Here is a 23325-nt window from a genome sequence, read left to right as displayed (position 1 = left end):
CTCGCGCAGTAATTTGTTTGGATCAAGTTACAGGACTGCCGTTTTCATAAAGCTGTCAATTTGAGATTTCATGGGATAATAGCTCTTTAAAAAGGAACAGTGTCTTTTTATTAAACTCAAAGGCAGATTAAATATATTGCTTTAATTTCTCTTGGATAGGACCCTCTAAAGGCATATCATTTTAGCAGGGACTAGCTTTCCTGTGGAAGAGAAGAAAAGAGAAATAATTGAGGATTTCCTAAAAGTTAAAGCTCACTCCTGGTACAGTTATTCTGTTCTTCCAGAAAAAAATAACAAATAATTTTTGAGGCATACAATACTGGAACAGCAGATACCTATGACCAAGAAATGGAATCTTAACTTTCCAAACATTTATCTTAAAACATTAATTTAAAAACTGTTTTCTCAGTTATTCTTCAACAACTGTGTAAAAAAAAAAAAAAACCAACCCCAAAAAAACCCCCATGTTCCACAGTTTAATAGAAAGCAGAAGGGTATTTTTTTATTGGATTAATTTGGATAATATAAAACCACAAGAATATTACTCATAGATATTGTTGTAGTAGTAGTAGTATGTTTTTAATGCAATTTAGATTTTCCCATGTTTAAGGCAATAGTTGACACCAAAAAGGTGTCAAACTGTTAAATGCTCTGCAAATATGACTTGAGGTTGAGTAAAAGTCTATAATTAAGTTGTTTAAACATATTTATAGACTAGGGTTATCTGCTGGGTATTTGTTACATTGTATCCATGGAACTGGTACAGTAGTTGATATTGCCTAAACCAATTTACTATTGTGGGTCACACATGCAGCGCTCTGTGTTATGTGGGCCACATCCACACAATATATATACTACCTGTATGGCCCTGAGGATGTCACATGGGCCGCAGCTGTGTACTGATTGGGCCACAAGTGGCCTGTGAGCTGCAGGTTGAGAATCACTGATCTAAGCAATTAAACTAGTCAAGGGGTTGACTCTATTATTCGGTTTCTATCGGAAACATTTGGAAACCCACATTTATAATTATTAATAAAGAACAATTGTGTATATGTAATGTACATTTCACATAAAAATCCTATTTGATTTAAACTGTACTAATTATTAAACATAATAATGCTACTTTATTTTTTTTAGGTGGTCTTAGGACTATTTCCTCCCCCATGGTAAGTTCTGGAGCTCCAACCTGTGACTTCATATAGGGTTTTTATATGCTTTAGTTCCAATTTTAATATTTTAATTTGTTACTCTTAGATTATGTATACCCTGGAGCCAGTGGGTAACATACGTGTACGTGTGTGTTTGTGTACATATATATATTTTTCCCACCACCACCATCAGATCTCAATGACATGAGGCTTTTTACATATGAAACAAATGTCAGAGTATAAATACTAAGCATTTTTCATGCTATATCCTTGATCTTAACTTTCAGAATTAAATAATTTCACCAAGCAATTTGACTTTTCCACTAAATTCACTTATGAATCTGAAAATAGCATTTCAAAACCAATAGATCAGTTTGTTTTAAAGTTCTGACCACATTGGAGCTCCAAAGCATATTATGGGGGAAAGGGGAGGAGTGGGAAGGAGGTCTAAAGAAAAGAAAACTTCTTAAACTTGATGTATTGACAGTCCTGCTGCTACGTACTTGTATAGTTAGTATCAGGTTACTTTCATTGCTGCAACTTTTGTAATAAAAGGCTCATTTGTATATTTTAAAAATACTTTTAAACGATTAAATGGTAGTTCTTAAAGCAGTTGCCCTAAGTGGATTCATATTGATAGACAGTTTGCATACGTTATTTGCAAATGTTGAAGTACTGTTTTGTGAATGGGATTGTACAGTATGTAGTTGTAAGAAAATAAACACAATCTCCCTGTGGTTGGAGGCACAAGGTAATTACATTGTCTGCTGTTTAATTACTTAAACAATTAATAACAAAAGATAGGGTCTATTATATGTACAAAAGATTGCAACACACTACCGTCTTCCATAGTGTGTATGATTAAATAAATGAAAAATTTTGTGTAAATTTTTCCATTGTTGTAACTAAATCTGCACCTTCTGGTAGGTTTAGCTAATTAAAATCTAGAATTATAGTTTACTTTTAATATCTTTTTTTAAAATAAGAATTTAATGCAAAAATAGATTTTTCTCTCCAGTGTTTCTTACATCTCTTATATTTACTGATAATAGGCACTTTAGAAGAGAGGCTTCAGATTTATGAAGAAGTTAGTAAAAGACATCCCAGAGCAGTTTCACCTAGAAGATTACCTTTAAACTTTGTTCCAGGTAACAAACTGCATATCTGTTCCATATTGCTATTAATTTTTGTTCTTTTTATTAAGGTGTCAGTAATTAATTTTGTCCTATATTTTGAACATCCATTTTTATATATATATATATAGAGAGAGAGAGAGAGAGAGGTGCATAAAGCTTGGTTTCAACTCTTGAAGACTATGCATCTCTGCAGGTATGGAGAAAAGTGTCAGTAGTACACTACAAAGGCTGATAGCAAAAGGTCCTTCATGCTAATATTTTGCCTTTACTGATGAAACTACAGTGGATAGCTATGTATATATTGTAAGAATAGCAAGATTATATATATATATAATATATATATAAAAAATGCCTTTGTTCCTGTGCTGTGTGCTAGGTGATGTCCCCAGATAAGAGTATGAAGTGTGGTACGCTATTGTGTTAAGGGAATAAGTTTCAGCTTTTTGTTTCTTTAATTGTTTATACACTTTGATAACATTCTCCTCTAGCCTCTTAGAGGAGAAGTCCCCTAAGACTGACTTTATATTCTTGACTGTTAGAAGAAGTTTGCCGAAAAGCTAGCAGGCGAAGAAATTGCAAGCTCTACTTACAGTTCATGTGTTGCACAGAAAATTACAGTAGAGTTTTCTCTGTACTGTTTCATTGGCCTGGAACCTAGTTGTCAGCAACTGCACCGTCTGGGTTAGAAGCTTGATTTTTGTTTTAATATTTTTACTTTTCTTTGGGTGTCCCAAGTCCTGCCCTCGTATCTCCCTGTATTTTATAAGCTGGAACAAATGCTGATAAATGTATATATCATTCAGCTGTAAAGTGGGCCTAATTTTGTTCACAACTGCAAGTTAACAGTAGTGATGGTGGCTTTCCCAAGAAAGCTCCCAGCCTACCTCAGAGAATTTTATGCTACAATGTAGTGCAGTGTTTTGTCTTTACATTAGAGATTAAGTTAAAATTTTAACTACTATTACCATGCTGTACCTTGCCAGGTTATCGATAGCTCAAAACTAGGTTTGCAGCATTTTCCAGTAGGAAGTTTAATTGTAGCATCATATTCAGCAATGCTATAGTTAACTTTTTTAATGAGTTTGTTATAAGCGCTTTATTTTGAGGAGTTTCTTACACTTAAACAAATTTAAAAAACCCTCTATACTGAAACTTGGCACATAAGTGTTCCCAAGTCTGGAAAAATAATCGAAAAAGTGGTTCTTCCAGTGATTGCACATGTGCATTCCATTCTTGGTATGTGTGCACCCTGTGCATGCTTGTCAGAAACTTTTCCCCTTAGTGGTACCAGTTGGTGTGGCTCAAGTGCTCTCTGCCTCATGCCCCTGTGAGCAGGCATAGAGGGCAGAGCTGCCCGTGACCCCTGTCAGTTCCTTTTTACTACCCAGGATGGCTAATCGGTTGGTCTTGCTTTAACAAATTCTCTCGGTGTCTCTTATTTTTTGTAGATAGTTACCCATTTTTCATAGTATTAGTGATTTGTTGTTTTTTTGGTTCCCCTACTTGGTATTCCATTTGTGATACCGAGGAATGCCTCAATTACTGTGCTTCAACCCTGGTTATTTTTGCTCCAAAATGAGGTCTGTGAGTGACCTGCATTCTAGCTGTTTGAAATGCCTAGTTGAGTCTTGCATATCCGACTGTTGTCAAATTTATAAGGACTTCAGGCCTACGACCAAAAAAGATAGATACTAGACTGAAGTTTCTTTTGATGGAAGCTGCTCTGAGACTACCATTGGAGCTTTCCTGCTCAGAGACTGGGACCACCTCTTCAGCTTCAGTGACAAGCGCTCGCCAGTTTTGGCAGAGTCCTGGCATCAGTCATGATCTCTGGTGCCAAGGAAGAAGCATAAGGCTGCTAAGGAAGAGGCTGGAAGAGGAAGATTTCTGGCTCTTATGCCCGCTGAGAAGGGTGATGCAGGAATGAGTAGATCATCGGGTAAGGAGGCACTATTGACTCCAGCACTGGGTCAGGCACTGTCCTCAGGAAGGTCCTCACCCCCACCTGATGACTTCAAGACTCATCAGGAACTTTCTGAAAATGGTTGCCTCAGCCTTGGATATCCCTGAGAAAGAAGATAAGGAGTTGTCCCATAGACTTGTTGACATTTTTACAGCAACTGGCCCCCTTGAGTGGCCTTACCAATTAATGAGGTGATTTTAGAGCTCAACCAATAACCTGTGACAAATTTCCTCCGACATCCGAGAGAATGAGGATTGATACTACTGTATGTACCTTCACAAGGCTTTGAGTATTTCTTTTCTCATCCCCTTCCGGGGGTCATTGGTTGTTTTAGCTATTGAGAGGGAGCGCTAGGGGCAGCAGGCTGCCACCCCTAAATCACAGGACCTCAAAAACTTGACCTGCTTGGTAGCAACATTTATTCTATGTCTGGGTTACAACTTAGAATTGCTTTTGTTAAGGTGTTATTGAGTCTCAGATATTCAAGTCATATCAAAGCTTAAGGACTAGTTACAGGAGGACCTGAAACAAGAGTTTCTTTCACTGGTAGACAAAGGAAAGCTGATGGCTAGAACATCACTCCAGGCCAGTTTAGATGCTGGTGACTCAGCTGCTAGGGCCATGGCCTCTTACAATACGCAGGTGTTCATGGCTGTAATCTTTAGGGCTGCCCCAGGAAATCCAGAATACCATTCAGAGCCTGCCATTTAAAGGACCTGTTCTCATGCAGATAGATGACAAACTGCATTGTTTTGAGTCACCCTGGAATCTTTTAAAGTTGCTGGGTATATGTACACCTGCCCTCACTAGAAAGCACTTTCGTTCACTATAGTCCCACCAATATGCTACTTTTGCATTTCAACAAGACCTATTAGGGAAAAAGAGTCGGGGTTATAGAGGCAGACCACCCCCTTCATCTACTGCAACAGCTCCTAGTTCATCGAGGCACCCTGGGGGCTCTAAACAAACATTTTGATGGGTTAATTGAGGCTATCAGGCCAGAGTCCAAAATTCCAGCCCCACCTTTCTGTTTGCGGTCAGCTGTCCCACTTCCTAGCTGGTTGATCCCAAATCAGTTCAGACCAGTGGGTTCTAAACACTGTGAAAGTGGAGTGTACCCTTCATTTTATTTCTTTACCTCCCTCCTTCCTTGTCCCTCTTCTTGTGAGAGTGGTCACTGAAGGTCCTCCTCCAGGAGGTGCGTTCTTTGTTTCAGTTGGGAGTCATAGAAGAAGTTCAGCAGTATTCCGGAGGAACTGGCTTTTATTTCTGCTATTTCCTTATTCTGAAAGGAAAGAGCGGTCTCGGACAAGTTTCAGATTCCATCAATTCAACAGATATCTGAAAAAGGTAGTTTTGCATGGTCTTTCTGGTCTCCATTGTCCTTTCCCTGAATTCTAGAGATAGGTATACTGTTCTCAACTTACATCACCACATGGAAATACATGTCCAGTATCAGGGCCATGGGAAGTATTTAAGGCTCTGGGTGAACCATTCTTCCTACAAATTCAGTGCTACCCTTTGGCCTGTCTCCCACTCCCAGAATTTTTACAAAATGTATAGCATTGTTACGTGCATTTATGAGGAAGTTGGGTGTGCAAGTGTATACATAACTGGATAACTAGCTGGTGGGAGGCTGATACAGAGTTCAGATACTATGCAGTCTTTTATCCAGTCAACCTTCAGGGCTCTGGGACTGTTAATCAATACACACAAATCTATCCTCTCCGCAGTTCACTTGGCTCAAGCCAGAGTTTTCCTTCCATGATCAAGATTTCAGCCAATTCAATCCATCATTTTAGATCCTGTGGCTCAACCAACTACAACAGAATGGAAATACATGTCGCTTCTGAGGCACATGGCCTTTTGCAGGTACATAGTCCAACATTCCAGATTGTGCCTCAGGAACTAGTCTTGGCTGACCTCCATATTCTCTCCAAGCCATCACCCTCTAAGCCTTGTGGTGAGGGTAGCCTCTCAGGTTTTAGCCCCTCTTGGATGAACCTTGTAAACATGTATGTAGGCATTCTCTTTGTAATGCCTCTGCCTTCATTGACACTAGTGATAGATGCGTCTGCTCTGGGTCGGGGGGCTCATCTGGGTTCCATTAAGACACCGTCCAAAAAGGACTTTTTTTTTAAACACACAAATTTCAGGGAAATGAGCTATTCAGCTGGTGTCAGGCTTTCTCTCCCATAGCAATGGGAAAAGCTTGCTCATTCTCACAGAAAACACAATGGCAATGTTCTACCTCAACTGGCTGTGAAGGACCTGCTTGTCCTAGCTGTGCCATGAGGCAGTCTTAACTCTGGGATTTTTGTATTGCCAATTCAGTTGACCCCACAGTCTCTTACTTTCCAGGGGTGCAGAATGAGCTTGCAGACCGCCTAAGCAGCTCATTTAAGTCCCTATGAGTGGTCTCCACATCCAAATGTAGCCAGGTGCATTTTTTAGCTTTGGGGGACTCCCTAGCTAGACCTCTTTGTAGTAAGAACCACAGGAAGTGTAAGCACTTTTGCTCCCTTCAAGAGCGTAGTCAAGGTTCCCTCAGACATTTTCATAGGCCCTGATATGGGCAAACTTCTGTATGCTTTTCCACCAATTCCACTCCTTCCAGAATGTTGCTAAAAATCAGACAGGGTATGCTAGAGTCCTACGTATAGCCCCAGCTTGGCTTTGGCAGCACTGGTTCTCTCCCCTCCCCCTTGTAGGTAAAAGCTCTGACATTGCTTCCTTTGGCCCCACGCCTAATTTTTCAAGACCATGGTCAGCTATTCCACCCAAATTTGCAGGTGCTTCATTTAGCAGCCTGGATCCTGCACAGCTAGACCTTCAGGAAGTGTCTTGTTCAAAAGAGCTTTTAAATAGTAGGAAGCCATCTATATAGATCTATCTACTTGATGATGTGGAAGCAATTCTCTCTTGTCCGAACAATCTGGAGTCTCGCTGACACATTCTTCGATACAGCATATCTTGGACTATCTCTTATACCTAAAACAATAAGTGGTGGCTGTTTCCTCTGTCAAAGTCCACCTACCAGCTATCTCAACTTTCCACCCTCAGGTTGATACTTCTTATCTTCTAATAAGATGTGAATAGGATTTTTGAAAGGCCTGGAGCAGTTATACCCTCACATACAAGATCCTGTTTCCCCCCCCCCATGTGACTGGAACTTGGTATTGTCAAAGCTTATGGGACCTCACTTTGAGCCTCTAGCTGCCTACTCCTTACTTCATCTTTCGATGAAGGTAGCATTTTTGATGGCCATCAGTGCTACTAGGAGGATAGGTGAACTATATGTATTAATGCTTGGCTCTCCATGTAAAATTTCCTTTAATAATAAGGCTCATCCGTGTCCTTATCCAAAGTTTATTTCACAAATGATATAACTTCCATATCAACCAAGCAATTTATTTGCCTTTGTTCTTCCCAAAGCCTCACTCAAATGAAGATGAGCAGCTGCACAATGTAAATGTCGGAAGAGTTTTGGCTTTCTACCTTGACAGATCTAGGCAATTCCACTTGTCTTTGCAGCTGTTTGTGGTGGTCATGGACAGAATGAAAGGGCTCCCAGTCTCTTAAAGATTTAATCTTAAATAGCTTCCTGTATTCACTTGTGCTGTGACTTATCAAGTGCTGCTCCACTAAACAGAATGACAATACATTCAACGAGATTGTAAGTGGCGTCTTCAGCCATTCTTGGTCAAGTGCCTGTCATAAGCATTTGTAGAGTGGCAACTAGGTCTTCAATACACATTTGCAGCCCATTATACCATCTCTCGAATGCCAGATTTGGGCGAGCTGTCCTCAGTCTTTATTCAGATACTCTGATCCAACCTTCCGATTTCGTAGCTTGAGAGTCACTGTGAGTGGAATGTACATGTGCAATCACTAGGGAAAAAAATGGTTACTGACCTGTTCCACAACTGTAGTTCTTTGAGATGTGTTGCACATGCTCTTTCCATGACCCACCCTCTTACCCCTCTGCATTGGAGTTTCCAGCAAGAATTGACTGAGAGGCATCAGGGTGGATCTGCCCTTTATGCCTGCTCAAAGAGCACACTGCTTGACCCGCTCTCACAGATACCACTGAAGAAAAAGTTTCAACAGCCATGCACAGGACACCCACACAGAATGAAATGAGCATATGCAACACATCTTGAACAACAGTTACAGAACAGGTTAATAACTTTTTTCTTTTACTGTGCTGTATTGAAGTCCATGAGGTGTTGCATTTAAGTTAATAAAAATTGCCATCTCATAAAAATGTACAGAGTGGAAAACTTCGACATCTTCACAGAAATGGAAAGGGTTTGATACCATCAATTAGGATCATAAATATTCATGTTTGTTCAGTGCCTTGGAGAGTAAGGGTTTGTCTAGATGGCAAGTAAAAACCCTTAGCAGCAAGGCTCGGAGCCCAGGTCTACAGACTTGGGCTTGCACTATGGCGCGAAAATCAGCAGTGTAAACATTTGAACTAGGGCTTTGAAACCCAGGGAGGGGAGTAAGGCTTCAGAGCCTGAACTGCAATATCTACACTGCTGTTTTTAATGCAGTAGTGTGAGACCAAAATTGTAGACCTGGGCTCTGAGACTCACTGTTGCAGGTTTTAAAACACAGCATAGATGTACCCTCTAAGAGCTACAAGAGTTGAGTACTATTATAATCCTAGAAACCAATGTAGATATGTTACCTGATGATGAATTTTCGTCTGTCTCTCATATGAAACAAAATCTTTTCAACTCTGCTTCTGTGTGGCTGTCACCTTCATGGAGGAGCTTTTACTGGTCTCAAATATACACCACATACACTCTCCTACTTACCTAAAATTAGCTCAGGGAAGCCCCAATGGTGTTTGAAATTGTGATTCACACTGTCCTGAGGACTAATGAATCTATCAATGAGATGGACATTAACAATGCACCTCCACTCTTCGCTTGCCTCTGAATGGCCTTGATACACAGGGTACATCTACACTGCAATTGGGGGAGCACAGGTAGGCATAGTGAACTAGTGTGATTGAACTCACTAAAAATAGCAGTGTAGCCTAGTTACCCTAGGGTCCCAGCCAGGATTGTATTTGGATGGCTAGCCTATGCCACTGTGGCTGTACTGCTATTTTTTATCAAGCGACAGTGGTCAAAGTTAGCTTTGGCACATATGCTCTAGTTGCTGTATAGACATACCCACTGTGTGCTCAAAAAGGAGTGCATTAGGTTTATGCTCTTTGGCAAGCCACAACTTGAAGCTTTAGATTATACAGAAACTAACAGGTATATTTGTAATGCTAACAAAACTTTTTCAAGGAAGAAATGCAAGAAAGAAGGAAACTGGAAGAGTGACTGCACATATTCCTTAAATTATCCTCAGATGAATACATTTTAAGATCAGTTCACTTGTTTAGCACACTGTGATCATCCCTCGAAGCAATGGGCCAGCCTGAGTTTAGTCCATTTTTTTTCTTTTGCTCCTGAAATCTACGTTTCTTGTTTTTTTTGGTTTTTTTTGGTGTGCAACTTCAAAATTACCATTGCTTCACATCAGATCAAGCCAAAAATTAAAGGATGCTGTTCATGCCTCACTTAAATCCCAGGTGTTTACTTCAACTGATTCTTTTCAGGATCATAGTCGCCTTTATGTTCTGCTTGATTTTTAAGCAGTTCATCTTGTAAATTGATTTCTGAGCAGCTACCTGACAATTTACTATCTATCTTCCATCTTCAGATTAAATGTTTTATTTCCATAAATAGAAAAACATGAAATTAAGGGACAAACCTTATTGCCTATTTTTATGACTAGGGATAATTTTCAATGTGGATGTGTATCACTTTATATCGCTGTAAGTCTGTATTGTCAAATATATTCATTTCCGTGGGAATGGGTGTGGTAATAAAAACTAGTTGCCCCATTCTTGAGCAGTACTTGAAATGAAAGCAAGATAATTCACACTTAAATGAGAGCCACGCAGAGTGTCTCACTGGGTTACCTTTCCATGCCTTTTCGTAACAAACAAGGTATTTTAGTTATTCTAATTTCTGTTTTTCTAGTTCTGTCAAAAGTATTTCAGTTTGTAAATACTCTCAGCTTGGTAGCTATAAAATATTTATACAACCCTACTGAGCATATGGAAAGTATTCTTATATCCGTACCATGTGTCTGTCCAGTTGACTCATCATCAGAATTCATGGACGTATTAACCTAAGATGCTTTCAGACGTCAGTGCTATAAAGGTTGATTTGCTTATTAGTTACTTTCCTTTCTTAAGTCTCTCCCAGAAATCTTGTCTCTGCTAATAGAACGATATCATAACACAACAAGTACTGTGGTTGTGCCCACAAATACATTCAGATAATTAAGTATTTCAGTAACCTCCTCCTACAATATTTTGTTAAAGATGTGGGGACTCTGCCTTATGAAACCAAGTCTCCCAATCAGTTTCAAATTCTAAAACTGATTTTAGTGTAGAAAGTCATGGTCACATGTTAGTTTCCCCAAACATAAACATTTATTTATGGGGGAAAGATGTGAATCTTCTGTTTTTCTTTTTCAACAGGAAAGAAATCAAAGCAGTAGACCACTTTTCTCTTTGTTATTGGTGGTGATCCATAGTTGTGTATATATATATAAGCACTGATCAGTATACAGCACTTACAAACATTAAAATATAACCAAATACACTTTTGTTTCTAGGTGAAACATTTAGAGAACTAATGGATAAGTTCCTGAGGGTTAACTTCAATAAAGGCTGCCCACCCTTGTTTACCACTTTGAAATCTTTATATTACAATACAGAAAAGGTAAATTTTAGTATTTATTCAGTTTTCATATAATCTGCTGTACTAATTTAATTTATAAGTGTATTATATAGATTCCTCTGGAATTTACAAATGACTGTTATTCAACAATCTCCTACTTAGTAGTTAGTGTACTGCTTTCACTGGAGAATTACTAGGTGGTTACTCATCACGTAGTAATATGTACATATCTGTATTAAATTTGATGACTTTGACATTGTCAGAATCAAATACAAATATGTACAGAAGTTTGACAAGTCAAGAATAAATGAAGACTAATCTACTAAACTGTATTCTTTGTCCTGGGATGAAAATGTGTCAGGGTTGATTCAATTTGTGGTTTATGATATCGCTAGAAATCTTTATTATAAAATAGACAACTGGTAGTGATTTTGAATTGTGATAATACACTGTTATATATTACAGAGATATTTGTTCCATATGTCAGTCTCAGTCTAAAGTTTGTGTAGTACTATATTTGAGCAGGTCTAAAATCTCAAGGTATGTTAGTTTTGTTTTGCACTAAATCTGCTTTTCTAGATTTAATTATTGGTTTTAAAGCATCAGGGGTGTGTGTCGCTAAATACACAAAATGTATTAAATATATAATAATGCAGTTTGTATGAAAAATTGTACATAGTGAAGTTGAACTCAAACTGTGATTTTAAAAACTTCAATTTGTCTGCTTTTTTGAGCTGTAAATAAGCAATAAAGCAGTTTTTTTTCCACTTGATTTTTGCAACTATATGGAGAATCCAAAAGTTGGAGATGTTCAGGAAACTGATACGGATGACATGAATTGTAATGACAGGTTTCAGAGTAGCAGCCGTGTTAGTCTGTATTCGCAAAAAGAAAAGGAGTACTTGTGGCACCTTAGTGACTAACCAATTTATTTGAGCATAAGCTTTCGTGAGCTACAGCTCACTTCATTGGATGCATAAAAGTGGAAAATGCAGTGAGGATGTTTTTATACACACAGATCATGAAAAAATGGGTGTTTGTCACTTCAAAAGGTTTTCTCTCCCCCCACCCCACTCTCCTGCTGGTAATAGCTTATCTAAAGTGATCACTCTCCTTACAGTGTGTATGATAATCAAGGTGGGCTATTTCCAGCACAAATCCAGGGTTTAACAAGAACGTCTGAGGAACGGGCGTGGGGGGAAGGAATAAACAAGGGGAAATAGGTTACTTTTTATAATGAATCAATTTCCCCTTGTTTATTCCTTCCCCCCAACCCCATTCCTCAGATGTTCTTGTTAAACCCTGGATTTGTGCTGGAAATGTCCCACCTTGATTATCATACACATTGTAAGGAGAGTGATCACTTTAGATAAGCTATTATCAACAGGAGAGTGGGTTTGGGGGGGGGGGAGGAGAACCTTTTGAAGTGATAAACACCCATTTTTTCATGATCTGATGAAGTGAGCTGTAGCTCACGAAAGCTTATGCTCAAATAAATTGGTTCATCTCTAAGGTGCCACAAGTACTCCTTTTCTTTTTATGACTTGTAATAGAGAAAGTTCTTCACCAAGGATAGCAAAATTAGGTGGGTTGGGAAGTGCTCGGAGTAGGCCAGTGTGTAATATATAATGAGAAGAAAGGGCTAGTCACTGCTTCCACTGTGGCAAGTTTTTACCTGAGCAGTTTTCTTGCCACCAATCAAGTTGGGAACATGAAATCAAAACTTTTAGGATTGCCAGTTTATTTAGAGGGACTAACCAATAATTTGTATGCAGAGACAGGCAATTTTTAGATGGGGAACACAGGATTTACATTTGTAGAAATACTTGGGTTTTTTCCTAGAGAGGGGGAGGGTTTCTTCAAGTTTTTTGTTTTTTGCATTCACTCACTCATTTATGTTTGTGGAAATACCATATTTCAAAGGGTTTTGAAACCAGAAAATTGACTCTAATTTCAGTCTGAATAAAATTAACTATTTCAAAATTAAGTGAATTGATGAATGTCAAGGATGTTGTTATCCCTGTTACAACTTTCTAGAAGCTCGGGGTGGAAAGGAATAGTTACTTATGTTTTGAGGAAGCGGCATGTCTGCTTGGTAGAATCAACCGTGTCTGGATATTGAAGACGAGCTGTGAATTGATTATAGGGTCTTGGTTTGAAAGAATCTTGCACAGGGCCTCTGGTAATACATGATTCCAGGAAAAACTAAAATCAACATTGATTGTTGATAGAAGATGGATGGTTGGTTGTGTGAAATTACCCTGTAATGGCTACAAGCATCTGTACTCGGGGAAAATACACTTCTACTCAATGTGACAAATTCTGTGTGTGGAAAAAGAAAGATGTGAAGTATTGTGTCCAAGTTATGAAGATGCCACACAAATGCAGAGAAAATTATGGCAAATTATGACTTTGGTGTTTGATCAGACAATGAAAATAAAAATAACTTCTCAAGTGCAGTAACATGAAATCTTTGACATAAAAATATGTAACACAATCCTGAAGTACGTCATAGATGTTGGACTATTTCGTCACAGCTGTCATTCAGTTTCATGATTGGTTGGTTGATAGGAAAAGGACTGATTTCCAAGTCTTCCCTCTGATATTCAGTGGAACTCCCAGGAAGATTTTGTGTCTCTGCGTCCAGATCATGTATGTAGAAATTAACAGAGAACTTTGATCAAAATATACCAATAATTTTCTATTAAAAGGGACTCAACAGAGAGGTATTAAAGTTATAAACATGAGATTTGATTGCTGATAACACTACTGTTGCAGTTTCAGGGGAAATCTGGTTGAGCTAAATTTACAACAAAGACTGAGAAGGACAAAATCAAGTAAACAAAACAAACTGAGGAAAGCTCTGGAACCTATTCCTACTTATCCAACTTAACCTTTGTATTTGGGATCAGTGTTGTTGGTTGAGCCCTAAGTGGGAGGAAGAAGCTTGAATTGTGGTTCATGAAATATAATCCTGTGTACATTCCTTCCCTTCTGCTACAAATGTGGTTGTGGAAGTAGTTTGGAGCAGTTCACAGCATTAAAATGGTAGGAAAATTGTGAAAGTAAAATATCAGGAGAGAGAACTTTGAGTTCAGCATTTTGTCCATTTTTAAAGACCGCTACTCTTTTTTTGTCAGCTCAACATCAAGTAAGCACATTTTAGCACAGTATGATTGGTTTGGTCAAACTACTTAACTCAGGTGCTGAAAAAAGTACATTGACATGTGTTTAAATATCTAAGAGTAGATACAAGAGTGGTAGGCCTAAGTGAATAGATTTGTGGACTCAAATATTGTGTTCTTGTGTTTAACTTACAAAATTACAGGCTTTTCTTTTTTATCAAAATGTGTGCCTCTTAATGCTGGCAAAGCAAATCCCCTAGTATGTATTTTACGTTTCATTTCATAGACCATGGGTGGGCAAACATTTTGGTCCAAGGGCCACATCAGGGTTGCAAAACTATATGGAGATCCAGGTAGGGAAGGCTGTGCCTCCCCAAACAGCCTGATCCCTGTCCCCTATCTGCCCTCTCCCACTTCTCACCCCCCCGACTACCCCCCTCAGAATCCCCGACCCATCCAACCCCCCCTACTCCTTGTCCCCTGACCACCCCCTCACGGGACCCTTGCCCCAACCGCCCCCACGAGATCCCAGCCCCTATCCAACCCCCCCTTCTCCCTGCCCCCTGACAAGACCCACAGGACTCCCATGCCTATCCAGTTCCCCCTATTCCCTGACTGCCCCTCCCCCTCAGAATCTCTGTCCCATCCAACTGTCCCCTGACTGCCTCCTGGGACCCCCCCGCCCCCTTACCATGCCAGAGCCAGCCACACCGCTGCACTGCCCGGCAGGAGCGGCGGACAGCACAGCGAGCTGAGGCTGCGGTGGAGGGGGGAAGCAGGGGAGGAGCCGGGAGCTAGTCTCCCCTGCAGGAGCTCAGGGGCCAGGCAGGACAGTCCTGTGGGCTCTAGTTAGCCCACTTCTGTCATAGACTCTTCGTGAGTTTTCCAGTGTGTTTATTTCAGGAAAAAGTGTGTGGATATTGGGAGGATGTGTCAGTGTCAGATATTTCAGAGGATGGTGTATAAAATGCATAGTAAATCTAATTCAGCAACTGGAGGAAAGTAATTTCCCTGACAGTATAATAACTGATCATCGTACGCTTGTATAATGTTTATTATCTTGAAATTAGAAATGTTAAAGATGGGTTAGTCCTGTTCTTTCCTCCTTCCACTAGCTAATTGTACCTACAGCAGATCTTCTGAATAGTGCTTTATACAGTCCAGTATTAAATGCCCCAAGTTATGAGGCTTCTACACATCCTTCGCCAGACTAGTGCTCAATTTAAGCTCCTAGTCAGGAAGTTTTTCTTTGATTTTTTCAAAGCCATACTTCAAAATTTTATGTTTTCCTGGGTATATTCCTTCCATTGCACCACATGAAATGTTTCTCCATCCTCTGTGTTCAGAGTCCTAGTACCCATGAGAGGATTTATTTAATACCAGCCCAGATTCCCTTGGTCTGTACCTCTAAGTAGGAACTGCAGCACTTCCCAAGACTCTTTTGGGTACCTGTGTACCATTTAGCCAGCATCAGTTTTCTCTTCCCCAAGGAGAGAGTCAGTCAGAACTTTGTCCCTCATTGTTAACACTTGCTTTTAAACAAAATACTGTCCTTTTAATAGAAGAAAAAGTTGAATGACAAACATAAAACTAAAACAATCTGTAAAACTTCTCACCATGATTGGTGCTGAAGACAATATAGATATCAACATTTTTTCCATAATAGACTACAAAATGAATATTCCCGGTTTCTAAGAAGTTTCTCCATCATGGTACACTCTTGTACTAATTCTTAAGATGGGACGATTTTGGCAAATAAGTGAAATTTGTAGCATGTTTTGAAAATGGTTAGATTTTGCCTTAGTCTTATTTCCTGTAGCTTGTTCTACAGTAGAATTCCCTTAAATGAATGCCCTGTGGCTCTTGCAAGCTTTTTGAGGGCTTTTTTACCTGCGTTGTTCGGAAATAGCCCAGAAAATCGTAGAATAGATGACGCGGTTATCTTTAACATATCCTGGTCCTGAACTGTTCATAGCCTTATAGTGTAAGGCTGAGGCCTTGAATTGACATTGAAAGCGAACTGGGAATCGGTAGACAGTGCAGAGCACCAGTGTTCTGTTCTCTGTGGCTTATCCCAATGAAAACTGGGCTATCAAACTGAAGCTTCTGTGTTGCTTCTACCTTCATTCGCTGATGCATAGTGTCTGTCCCACTCTGTCACCCCGAGTGCAGGAAGTGGGGGCCCGCAAGGATTTTAAAAATTAATACTTGCCACTCCAGGCTTGTATTAAACTCCCAAGGTTACAGTTTCTCTCTGACCTTGGCTTGGTAAACACTGCCACCACCCAAATGCAAAAAAAAACCCCTTTGAACCCAGGAAGGAGCACTTGGGAATTCCTCCCTGTGGGGTACCCTCAAACCCTCCCCCGGGAAGAATCACAGAATCATCGAATATCAGAGTTGGAAGGGACCTCAGGAGGTCATCTAGTCCAACCCCCTGCTCAAAGCAGGACCAATCCCCAATTTTTGCCCCAGATCCCTAAATGGCCCCCTCAGGGATTGAACTCCCAACCCTGGGTTTAGCAGGCCAATGCTCAAACCACTGAGCTATCTGAGAAAGCCACAGTTAATCCCCTTTGTTTTCTATCAGCTAATCAAACAACATGCACAAACCTCATAGGACACCAAATATCCAATCCTGTTCTTAAAAAAGGTAAATTTTATTAACCAAAAAAAAAGAAAATATATTTTCAACTTAGGCTTTTGCTAGATTTTAAAAGAGCAATTCCAAAAATTAAGCACCCAAACTAGCTTTCTTGGGGGTTCAGCTTAAAGGTTACAAGCAAACAAAAGCATCGCGTTAGCACAGAGGAGATCCACAAGCCAAAATAAGAAATAAACCTGATAGCATCTGTCTAAACATTCCCTATCCAAATGATTCCTTCTAGGTATGGAAAACACTTTTTTTTCATACCTGGTTCAAACCTTACACAGCATTTCTGCTTATAGCATTGCTGCTCCATGTTCTTGCAGCCCAGAGAACAACAGACAAAGTTTCTTTCCCAATTTTAAAAAGTTCTATCTTCCCACTAAGAAAAGGAGTACTTGTGGCACCTTAGAGACTAACCAGTTTATTTGAGCATGAGCTTTCGTGAGCTACAGCTCACTTCATCGGATGCATACTGTGGAAATTGCAGAAGACATTATTATATACACAGACACCATGAAACAATACCTCCTCCCACCCCACTCTCCTGCTGGTAATAGCTTATCTAAAGTGATCATCAAGATGGGCCATTTCCAGCACAAATCCAGGTTTTCTCACCCTCCGCCCCCCCACAGACAAACTCACTCTCTTGCTGGTAATAGCCCATCCAAAGTGACCACTCTCTTCACAATGTGTATGATAATCAAGGTGGGCCATTTCCAGCACAAATCCAGGTTTTCTCACCCCCCTCCCCCAAACACACACACACAAACTCACTCTCCTGCTGGTAATAGCCTATCCAAAGTGACCACTCTCCTTACAAGGTGCATGAAAATCAAGGTGGGCCATTTGCTGCAGGAATCCAGGTTCTCTCACCCCCTCACCCCCAGGATTTGTGCTAGAAATGGCCCACCTTGATTTTCATGCACCTTGTAAGGAGAGTGGTCACTTTGGATAGGCTATTACCAGCAGGAGAGTGAGTTTGTGTGTGTGTGTTTGGGGGAGGGGGGTGAGAAAACCTGGATTTGTGCTGGAAGTGGCCCACCTTGATTATCATACACATTGTGAAGAGAGTGGTCACTTTGAATGGGCTATTACCAGCAAGAGAGTGAGTTTGTCTGTGGGGGGGCGGAGGGTGAGAAAACCTGGATTTGTGCTGGAAATGGCCCATCTTGATGATCACTTTAGATAAGCTATTACCAGCAGGAGAGTGGGGTGGGAGGAGGTATTGTTTCATGGTGTCTGTGTATATAATAATGTCTTCTGCAATTTCCACAGTATGCATCCGATGAAGTGAGCTGTAGCTCGCGAAAGCTCATGCTCAAATAAATTGGTTAGTCTCTAAGGTGCCACAAGTACTCCTTTTCTTTTTGCGAATACAGACTAACACGGCTGTTACTCTGAAACCTATCTTCCCATTGGCTCTTTTGGACAGGTACCCACTCCTTTTCTTTTACCTGTGGGCCTGTTAATCCTCTACAGGTAAAGCAAGTAGAGAACAGACCAAGAGGGATTTTACAGCTAGCTGGCTGGCTGGGTGTCCCCTTATTTATCATACACGGATTACATTAATTTACGCAGTCTGAAAATGACACATGCGTAGGTCAGTCTGGTCTGATCTTCTGCCAAAAGAAAGGAGAAAGGAGCATCGTCTCTTAGCATGGTGAAATAAAAAATGTACTGTGCCAAGCCTTTCCTAACAAGGTTAGATGGTTTAGGTCAAAATCAGAAACTGATGTAGTTATTTTATTGGTTAGTCCATGGCTTGGTCTACACTTACGCTATATATCGGTGTAGCTGCATCAGTCCAGGATGTGAAAAAAACCATACCCGAGTGACTTAGCTGTGCCAACAAAACCTCAATATAGACACAGCTTTGTCAGCTCAGCTAGCGTTGTTGGGAGAAGTGGTGTTCCCACACCAACAGAAGAATTCTTGTCAATGTAGGCTCTGGTTACACTAGGAAGCTATGCCAACAGGCTCTGTAGGTAGACATAGCCCATATCTACTACTTTACTCTTCCCCGCCCCCAAGTTTACACTATCAAGAAGGCAAGAGCAGAGACCTTTTTCAGTCCATATGCCATTTTAGGAGGGGGACTTTCCTTATTTAATGGTGGTCTGGTCTTTTCTCTTTCCAAGAGACTCTCTGGTCTCCAATTAGCTCATGATATTACTTCAATGCACACCTGATGGTACTAGTCTGGGCATGTGAGAGCATTTCTTTTCCTCTTCCAGGCATTTGTCTTAACAGAAACCTGCAGTTTCTCCCTAAAGTAGCTTTACTGCAAATTTCAAGTGGATAAGAATATATAAAAACTGATCTCTCTGTATATGTCCAGGCATAGCTGCTTATCACAGTATCCTTTAAATGTGTCTTCTCTGTGCAGCCCCTCCTCCATTAGACACTGCTCCCCTTATGAAGCAGTCCCTCCAGTTCCCTAATAAATAAGTTCAAAGAACACAGTCTAGTACTGAGATGCCCAGAAATGGACATAGTATTTCAGGTGCTGCTTCACCAGAATTTACTAAAGCCACAATCTCTTGTGCTCGTTGATGCGGTTCTTCTATATAAGCAGCCCAAAATTGCATTAACTCATTTTTGACCACCATATCACATTGAGCACCTATTTTATGTGCTATTGGCATTTCCCCAGATCTCTTGGTATTACTACTTTCTAGGTTTCTTCTTTGTGGAAGTGATATGGGAGATAAGTTTTAGAAGGGGAGGACACTTGAGTGTTTGTGTGTGCATGCGGGGGAAGGGGACGAGCACTGGCTGCTAGTTTGGCACATTGCATATATTGTATGGCATTGCCTAAACCAGTCATGTATAAATATAATCTAGATCTTTCTTGAAAGGATATAACCAATTCAGAACTCTTCAATGGATGTGTAGTTTAAACACTACCTTCTAAGGTGCATTGCCTAACTTCTTGTTTCTAGTTTAAAATTGCTCCAAGCCTTAATCATTTAAGTGGTGAGGGTCTGTTTCTAGATTTCAGGATAAAATAAAAGCATGAGACTGTGTGGAAAAGTTATGCTGAGTCTCTTATTACAAGGTGTAATAAGTTGCTGTCTTTGATTTCCCTTCCAACTCATAGGGACTTTCAAATCTACTACTTGATGAGAATGGACTGTTTGGCAATATAAATTAATACTAAAAAAAGCTTCACTGGGAGGTAGGTGTAAACGACTATGTAACTGAAGATCCTGCCTCAGCCATCCAAATGGAAAAACTTTGACTTCCATACTGAAATTTTAAACCATTTATCTTCATGTATCCAAGATTTGCTTAATTTCCAACTTAATGGAAGAAGGAAGACCAATATCTTAAATAAAATCCTTTTCTGTAAGTCTTCCCTGAGTCTTAGGTGCTGTTAATCAGTAGCTTATAGGTGATTAATTCAATGAAGCAAATAGTACCTCTTGTTTAATATGTAGTCACATTCAGTTTATTAAAATTATCAAAGCCAGTTAAGGGATTTAGACCGCTTCCATTTCTCAACAATCTCTTTTCAATCTCGTAGCAATTATTTCTTATAATTAATACCGAGATTACTTATTTTCCTTTTTAATCATACTGAACATAACATGCTGTTTAATAACTAATCCATTCAGTTAATACATTGTGTTGTAGATTTTGTTTCTGGATAGTCAGTAAATGCAACTTCTGATGTTATAAAACCTCTCCTTTTAGTCTTGTCATTATATGTCCATCAGTGCTCTTTGTTTCGGCTTCACGAAACCTGGAGTTGGACAGAGTCAAAATTCCTCCTCAACTTTACTGCAAGACTAAACATTTTAATTCAGTCTCTGCAGTGCCACAGCGAACCAAAAGAGATTTATAAAGGTTAATCCCCAGGTAATTCAGTAACTGAACCTTCTATTCATAAGTGTTTACATAAGTTGAAGAGTTGCAACAGAGAAGCCATACATAGTCTGTTTTTAATTACAGTATTGTTATCAAGATGCACTTCATGTTCTCAAGAAGGCTGAGAGGAAGAATACAGTACTTAAGTGGATTCCATTATCTTGCTCTTGGGAACATAGTTTTGTCCCTTACATAGTTTTGTCCCTTACCTGTTACAGATTTTCTTGTTCTGTTGGTTTGAATACCTACCATTTGGTCCCTCACTGAGGGTTAATTAGCTACCTTGCATAAAGAATCCTGTAGTTAAAGACAGTAGTCCTTTTTTGTTACTTAAACATTAGTGTTGTTTTTCCTTTTCTTGGAATTTTAAACTTCTCTCTAAGCTCAGATGATGTTGGTACTCTGCAGTTCCATACCTTAGTAGATTTTGCTATTTCTTCCTATGTCAGAGAAACACTTTCAAGGGATTGATTAATTAAAACAGTACTTTTACTGTCTTATTAGAGGTGTTTCTACACTGCAACGTAAGTCCAGGGTTAGTAGACCTAAAGTCAGTGAACTATGGCTTTGTGAACCCAGGGCTTGAGCATCTATGGTGGTTGCTGACACCTAGACCGAATTTTTGAACCAGGGCTCCAGCATCCATAACTGTGGTACACAGGTCTGAGTCCGTCCAACGATATCCAAGACTTCCTAGCGCCTTCTTGAAATATGGCTGCTCTAGCTCTTTGTGGTGCAGTGTGGGAAAATTTGAGCGTCTACCCCCAAATGTCACAGGAAGTTTGAGCAGCCTGCTGACCCATCTTGCTTGGGCCATCCTTTTGGTCGATACGGCTCCAGCAACCAGAGCCAACAATGTGGAGGAGTCACCATTTGAAGAACTCTCACTTACGCTTTCACTCCTGTTTTAAGGAGATGGCAGAGCTGCTGTGAGATGCTGGTGGACATTCTGGTGGCCTTTTCTGACCCACCAAAGGCAACTAACAGACTGGCTGCTGCTGCTCATGACACTTTGTATGGCCATTGATACCCACAATGTAGCACTTCTGGAGAAGGGCCAAAAGCACAGAGTAGTGGGACCACATCGTCCTGCAGACCTGGGATGACCAGCAGTGAGTCCAGAACTTTTGCATGAAGAAAGCTAAATTTCTGGAGCTTTGTGAGCATGTTGCCTTGACCATCCAGCTTTGAGACATGAGGGTGGCTGTGCCAGTCTAGAAGTGGGTTGCTATAACCATGTGGAAGCTGGCTATCCGAGACTGCTACAGGTCCATTACCAACCAGTTTAGTGTTGAGAAGTTGATTGTGGGTCAAGTGGTGGCAGGGGTTTCTTAGACAATCAGGCATGTGATTTACTCAAAGGCAGTGGCATAAAAGATACTCCTGAAATAATTACTGGCTTTGAGAGAATGGGGTTTCTAAACTGCACCAGGTCCATTGATAGGACTCACGTACCCATAGTTTTGCCTTCAAGGAGCACCAGTAAATAAACCAGAAAGCGTACTATTCCATTGTTATCCAGGCCAGTGTAGACCACAGAAGCCAATTTATTTACATTAACATGGGCTGCACTGGAAAAGTTTATGATCCAGGATTTTCTGCCAGTCGAGAGTCTACATTCAAGAACCTGCTGGGACACTGTTCCTACCAAATGACATTGTCATAAATGGAGTTAGTGTTCCCACTGTTGTTGAGGATTTTGCATGCCCCATTTTGTCTTGGTGTATGAAACCATATCCTGATCTCAGAGGCCCTGGCGAAAGAAGGTTTAATTACACTCCCAATAGGTGTAAAATGATGGTTGAATGTGCATTTGGCAGATTGAAATCCTGCTGGCACTACCTGAAGACCCTATTTGGATTCCACTGTAATCAGTGCTTTTTGCATTACTGTGGCTTGCTGTGCTCTTCACAGTCTTTGTGACACCAAAGGTGAGCCATTTTTCCCCAAATGGAACTGACAGTGATCATCTGCTGAAGCAGTAAACTTAACCAGAAAGTGCAGCTACTGGAGCTGGATACACCCAGGCATCAGAAATTAGGGATAACTGTGCTCACACTTTATAGATTTGCATGGGCCAGTGGTAAAGATGGTACCTTTATGATGTGCTTGTGCAATGCTTACAGTACACTGGGTAAGGGGTGGGGCTTGAGTGACATGCATTGGACTTATGAATGACCTATTCCCACTTATGAAATGGAATGGAGGTGCACAGCTGTGGACTTAGATATCTGTATTGAGAAATAGTGTTAGCGTACAACTTCAAAAGTTGTCACTTACCATGTGTTTCTTTTAAATATATATAGGATGTGATGCAGTGATGGTAACAAAACTTCTTAATAAAATACTTTGAACATTTATTAGAAAAGTATAATATTAAATCATTTCCAGGCAGGCTGGTTGACATTAACACACCAAACATAAACCATAAACCAAGCACATGAATAAAATGCGAACAATGGAACAATTTCCAAGATGGAATCCTGCTACTGTGGCATATCCCCTGGCCCCTCCATTCTCCTTTCCTTCCACATTTGCTGCGCACTGGGTGCCAGGGCAGAGGGGCAGTGGAGTGTCCACATGGGAGAAGCTCATATGAGAGACTGCATGGGGTATCTGTTCCATGGAGGACTCAGGCCATGGGGCTGGTGCAGCAGCAGTCTGCAGTTCTGCAG

The 23325-nt window shown here is 40.3% G+C and overlaps 1 protein-coding gene across 13 annotated transcripts in view; it reads left to right on the top strand.

Moving 5' to 3' along the window:
• Positions 1–23325, top strand: part of NAA16 (N-alpha-acetyltransferase 16, NatA auxiliary subunit) — a 110554-nt gene that overhangs the window by 40968 nt on the left and 46261 nt on the right. For 12 of the 13 annotated variants that reach the window (XR_005224698.2, XR_005224697.2, XR_005224699.2 and 9 more), the window contains 2 exons: positions 2201–2296; positions 10941–11047. Coding sequence is in view for 10 of the 13 variants with exons in the window: in XM_037894718.2 (XP_037750646.1) it covers positions 2201–2296; positions 10941–11047 (203 nt within the window). In the remaining 3 variants the exon portion in view is untranslated. Of the gene's footprint in view, positions 1–2200; positions 2297–10940; positions 11048–19880; positions 20366–23325 lie in introns of those variants that run through there. The other variant, XM_037894767.2, reaches the window with a different exon arrangement.

The sequence above is a fragment of the Chelonia mydas genome, chromosome 1, assembly GCF_015237465.2.
Source record: "Chelonia mydas isolate rCheMyd1 chromosome 1, rCheMyd1.pri.v2, whole genome shotgun sequence".
Taxonomy (NCBI): domain Eukaryota; kingdom Metazoa; phylum Chordata; order Testudines; family Cheloniidae; genus Chelonia; species Chelonia mydas.
Note: the sequence above shows the minus strand (reverse complement) of the source record. Positions and strands in the feature narration are given on the sequence as shown.